Source organism: Pinus tabuliformis, chromosome 1_1, assembly GCF_031772625.1.
Source record: "Pinus tabuliformis cultivar Carrire ecotype Pingquan chromosome 1_1, CPIR1, whole genome shotgun sequence".
In the NCBI taxonomy this organism is placed as follows: Eukaryota; Viridiplantae; Streptophyta; class Pinopsida; order Pinales; family Pinaceae; genus Pinus; species Pinus tabuliformis.
In genome coordinates this window covers 235,980,769-235,985,799 of record NC_142297.1, presented here as the reverse complement: position 1 = coordinate 235,985,799, position 5,031 = coordinate 235,980,769, and the positions used below count along the sequence as shown (strand labels likewise).

At 38.9% G+C, this 5,031-nt stretch overlaps 1 protein-coding gene across 1 annotated transcript; it reads left to right on the top strand.

Annotated features, from left to right (window-relative positions):
• Positions 1-275: 275 nt before the first annotated feature.
• On the top strand, positions 276-1,793 carry LOC149212394 (uncharacterized). The gene is made up of 2 exons (XM_089390599.1): positions 276-848; positions 940-1,793. The coding sequence occupies exons 1-2, from the start codon at positions 346-348 to the stop codon at positions 1,040-1,042; spliced, it is 606 nt and encodes a 201-aa protein (XP_089246725.1). The 5' UTR covers positions 276-345; the 3' UTR covers positions 1,043-1,793.
• The last annotated feature ends 3,238 nt before the right edge of the window (positions 1,794-5,031 follow it).

Sequence of the window (5,031 nt, the reverse complement as noted above, 5' to 3'; positions counted from 1 at the left end):
GTTTCTGCACAATGAAAGCGTCCCAGGGGTTTTTCAGGGTGCTGAATCCGAATATGCAGTTAAAAAACCATTTTAACTGCAACAAATCATGATTTCATCTCAATTTCTTCCGCCGAATTCCGTCACCGGAAACTCAAAAAGTCGCATTATAGACAACTCCTTTGTTTTGTGCCATTCGTACAGCGGTCCACACAGCTTTTCATCTAAGTGCGTACGTACATTTTTCCCAACTATTTCCAGGGTTAAGGAAAGACCATATCCCGATCTTCTCTTTTAGGGTTAGGGGAGGGTCGCCAATACATGTGCGCCTTCCCCGCCACGTCGTAATACCACGCGTCAACCCACATGGCTCCGGTACGACACCTGTCCACCGTGGAGCTGGCCGTGTGGGCTATCACCTCCAACATTAAAACACGAACTTGGCGCCATTTACATGGTTGGTCTGGGCTCATTTCGACCATGTTCCATTTTCCCTTTGTCTTTCTGCTCGGGGCCGGTAGTTGGGCGAAGCCCCCCGCCGAAGATGGCGCGGGACGGCCCTGTAACCTGCGCGCATGGTGGTTAGAACCTGTGTTGGGGGAATGCTGTGTTCGGTTGACAGGGTTTGTATTGTTGCGCGCAGAGTCGTTTATTCGTGTGCTGGTGCGAAGGTTTGATGGAGTTTCTGGGTTTCTGGCTGGGACAGCGGTTCTGCTTTTCTTGTGCTTTTCCGCCTGGATTTCTTGGTCGTTCTGGAATGCAAGTTGTTTAACATGGAATGCCGGTTGTTTAGCATTTCTCTGGTGGTGGTCTTATTCGGCGATTTTGTTGTTTGGGGAGGAGTCGGTCGCCATTCTACTGAGCTTGAGGTAACATAACATTTTTAGGGTTTAGCTCTGCTATTTTTGTTGTTTTTGTGATCTCTAATGGCTTCTAATGGCTTTTTTCTTCCTGTTGCAGGTGTTGCAGGTGTGGAAAAGGACGTTGCAGGTGTGGAGAAGGTCTGGCGAGCTGTGGGGAAGGTGGGGGAGGTCGGCGACCATCCATGGCCTGTAACCGGTAGGATTTTTAATCCTACCAGCTTTACTCTGTGTTTTTCAACACAAGCATCTCTAACAGGATATTTTGTGAACTTTCTATGGCATTTTATGGCAGTATTTTGAGCAATTTTTTGAGGGTTTAGGGTTTTAGGCATTCTATGGCATTTTTGTTGTTTTAGGGTTTAGGGTTTTAGGCATTCTATGGCATTCTGTCTGTTTTGGCTGTTTTAGCCTGTTTTAGCCCTCAAAACGCTCTGTAGCTGCTCTCCCCTGACTTGCATAGCCGGCCTCGAGCAGAAAGACAAAGGGAAAATGGAACATCGCGGAAATGAGCCCAGACCAACTTTCGAAACTCTCTGTAGCTGCTCTCAATTGCCTTGTTACTGTGTTTGCTTTATAGATAAAAACGCTGCATTTTTATTGTCCCTGCTATTTTATCTTTTTCATTTGGGATATGAGGGTTTCTCTTTTCTTTCATAGAGTTCTGAGTGCTCTGCTTGAGTTCTGAGTGCTCTGCTTCGTGCTATTGTTTGTTTTATATTCGACTGCTCGGAGGGGAAGGCTCTTCTAAAGCCTCACTAAACCCTTATGAAGCTTCTTCGCAGACTTGCTACTCAGGTTGCTCTCTGGGCTACAGTGTTGTATGGAAGCCGTGGACATTTGTATGGACTTTGTATGGAAGTCGTGGACATTTTACGACCTTAATCACAGTTATACTGTTAATTTATTTATGGTTTCTTGAAGTCATAACTGTTATCTTGTTTCCTTCTATGAAAGTCTTATTCCGAATTTTACACACAAGTTGCATTCTCTATTATTTAAATTGACTTGGGCTACAGTGTTGTATGGAAGCCGTGGCCATTTGTATGGACTTTGTATGGAAGCCGTGGACATTTTACGACCTTAATCACAGTTATACTGTTAATTTATTTATGGTTTCTTGAAGTCATAACTGTTATCTTGTTTCCTTCTATGAAAGTCTTATTCCGAATTTTACACACAAGTTGCATTCTCTATTATTTAAATTGACTTGGGCTACAGTGTTGTATGGAAGCCGTGGACATTTGTATGGAAGCCGTGGACATTTTACGACCTTAATCACAGTTATACTGTTAATTTATTTATGGTTTCTTGAAGTCATAGCTGTTAGCTTGTTTCCTTCTATGAAAGTCTTATTCCGAATTTTACACACAAGTTGCATTCTCTATTATTTAAATTGACTTCTCTGGATACTGTTTGAACGCTACTATTCTTGATTTACTCATTGTAGAATATTATGATTTCCTTATGCTGTAAAACCTTGCATAGTGCTAAGTTTTTGAGATCGTTTTCACTTGTGACGGTGCATCTCTATTTGAAGGTTATTTTGTTTTTACAGCTGATGAGTTTATATAGTCCAGAAATGGGTAGGGTTTACTGTTTTATGAACAAAGCTTCTACTCTTTTATTTCCTTTTAATATCGCTCAGCTTTTACTAGCAAACTTTATAGGATTAAATCCTTGTCAGGGTTTTGTTAGAGTTTTGTCAGGGTTTTGTTAGAGTTTCCTTGTCAGGGTTTTGTTAGAGTTGAAATGCCCGATAATGCATGCAGAGAGATTGACCGTTCTTCATGAAGAAATAGGTTCGATATCTGCTTGAGTCAGAGTGTTGGTGTTTTCAACCTGTAACTCCAGTGTCTCTCAGTAGTTATGTCTTCGGTCAGGTCTTGAGTGGGCATATCAATTTGGAACAATTTCTGTTTTTTACACCTATGACCTGGAGCATATTTTTCATCACAATTATAGGAGAGTCCATTTCTTTGGTGGTCTGCCATTTGTGTTGGAGACAACCTTTGTACTTCCAAGGGATGTGTAGGAATTGTGCTAAGTTGGAATATTTGATTCTGCAAACAGATTTCTATGCACTTTTGAAACTTTTCTTCCTAGTTGCTTGGGGAACAGGGATATAAGGAGTGCAGAGCTATCGGGAGAGGAGAATGTGTTGATAATAGTGATATATTTGTAGGGTGCTGGTGTCCATTGTAGCTGTTGAATTGTCTAGATTGTGTACCTCTGAATGTAAATTTCTTGTAATATGTGAAAAGAATATTGAATCAAAACCCTCCTTGACCCGTATATAGCACATGACCTACTGAAATTTTAAACAATGTCATCTTCAACAATGTTCCCTGGTGCATTGCTGGCATCGACATCAGCTGGCCTGTCATCATCAGACGATGTGCATCGCAGCTGCGCACCCCTTGTCACTCTCCTGCCACTTCTCCTTGTACGAGCAGAGTAACTTCCTTTTGCCATAGATGCAACAACCTGTAAAATTATTGCATGCATTTAGACATTAGAATATATGTTAAATTATGCTTTATTACTTCTGCAAAAATTACTTTTCCTCTATTACAGGAAATTATCAAAACATTTTGGATACAGAGCTTGTTACAGGAAATTATCAAATGTGAAGGAGATACGTGCTACTAAAATAGTTACACTTCCTCCATACAAATATGTTATTTTCCATTTTTATTAGGCTAAAAAGAAGTGTGGGTGGGGAACTGATTGTCAGTTTGCTCACTCAGAAGAAGAACTTCAAAAGGGTCAGCCCGAACTTTCTATTTTTGGTCAGAAACTAGAAACAATTTATGGCAATGCAATAAGTTCCAACATTTATGACGAGGTAAATAATTATAAAATCAAGTTGTCCATGCATTATGAGAAAAAGGGAACCTATTCAAATGGGTTGAAGTGCAAATTTTCCCATGGACACAATGAGCTTAGGCCTTTAGGTCACAGATTCATGCAACAATTTGTCCTAACAAAGCATTTTTTTTCAACGTTGTCAAAGAAAGACTCAATTTGTTGATTTTGTCCTGATAGAGCATTTGTTTTCAGCTGTCAAAGAAAGACTCAGTTTTTTGATATTTAACAAGGATCGAATTTGTAACTTTTTTGGCCATGAATATTTCACTGAGATTGTGTGTTGAATTTCAATTTGATAAGAGATGAAATATTTCAGAACAAATATTATTCTATAGTTGCTAACAATTTGAGGATATTTAATGCTATTCCTAATTTTCTCTACATTTTTGGAATTAAAAAATCTTGGTCTTTGATTCCTTCTACTTGTTTACCCATGATCAAATTCTATTACCAATTGAAAATTATGTTACCCACATTTTTCATTTTTTCAGTAAGGACAAAACATTTTGGATACAGAGCTTGTTACATTATGATTCTATGGTCTCCCAGGTGTCATAGGCAAATGGTTTTACTTCAGTTTAATTGAGTTTCATTGCAGTCATTTATTTTTTTATATTTTTTCATATAATTTATTTACTTATTTTGAATATTGTGAAGAACAATCTCTGCTCCAAGATTTCTCTCCATTATCTGTGACTTAATTTACAGTGCTGAATTATGTAAATCCCCATTCCTTTGGTCCAACTTTTACAACTTCGTATGGCTCGGGCTCTCCATACCCTAAGGTCTCGAGCTCAACGAGGTGAAAAGATATGAAGGCCAATAAGACTGTCATCTGATATGTTACTTATAATTGTGTTTTCTCATTATCTAAAATCTTACAGTCATCTAATCCAATAAAGAGAAATGGTCATCTGCTCGGGTTTCCATTCTAAGATACCATTCCCCAGTTCTATGGTCCATTCATCAGTAGTATAAATTCACTTATTTGCAGTCTTTCGACTCAATATCAAAATGTTTGCTTTCTCAATAGCTTCATGCTTCTGAAAATATGTGAAAAATTACTAAGTTTATCAGAGTCATTAAAGTTACAATTCGTTTATGTTCTATGTTTTAACTCATCCATGTTCACTCGGATCTTGTCACTTCTGAATTGCCCAAAATCGGATGGTTCACACTAGGAGTACAGTTTGACATCGGCTGGCATTCTTTCTTTTACAATAACCTTTCCTTCTTTCTGACAGGAGGTCTTATAATAATATAGTTGTCGACCAGTAAAGTAAGTCAAGCAAGCCAGTTCGGTAGCTGTCCAACGAGCAAA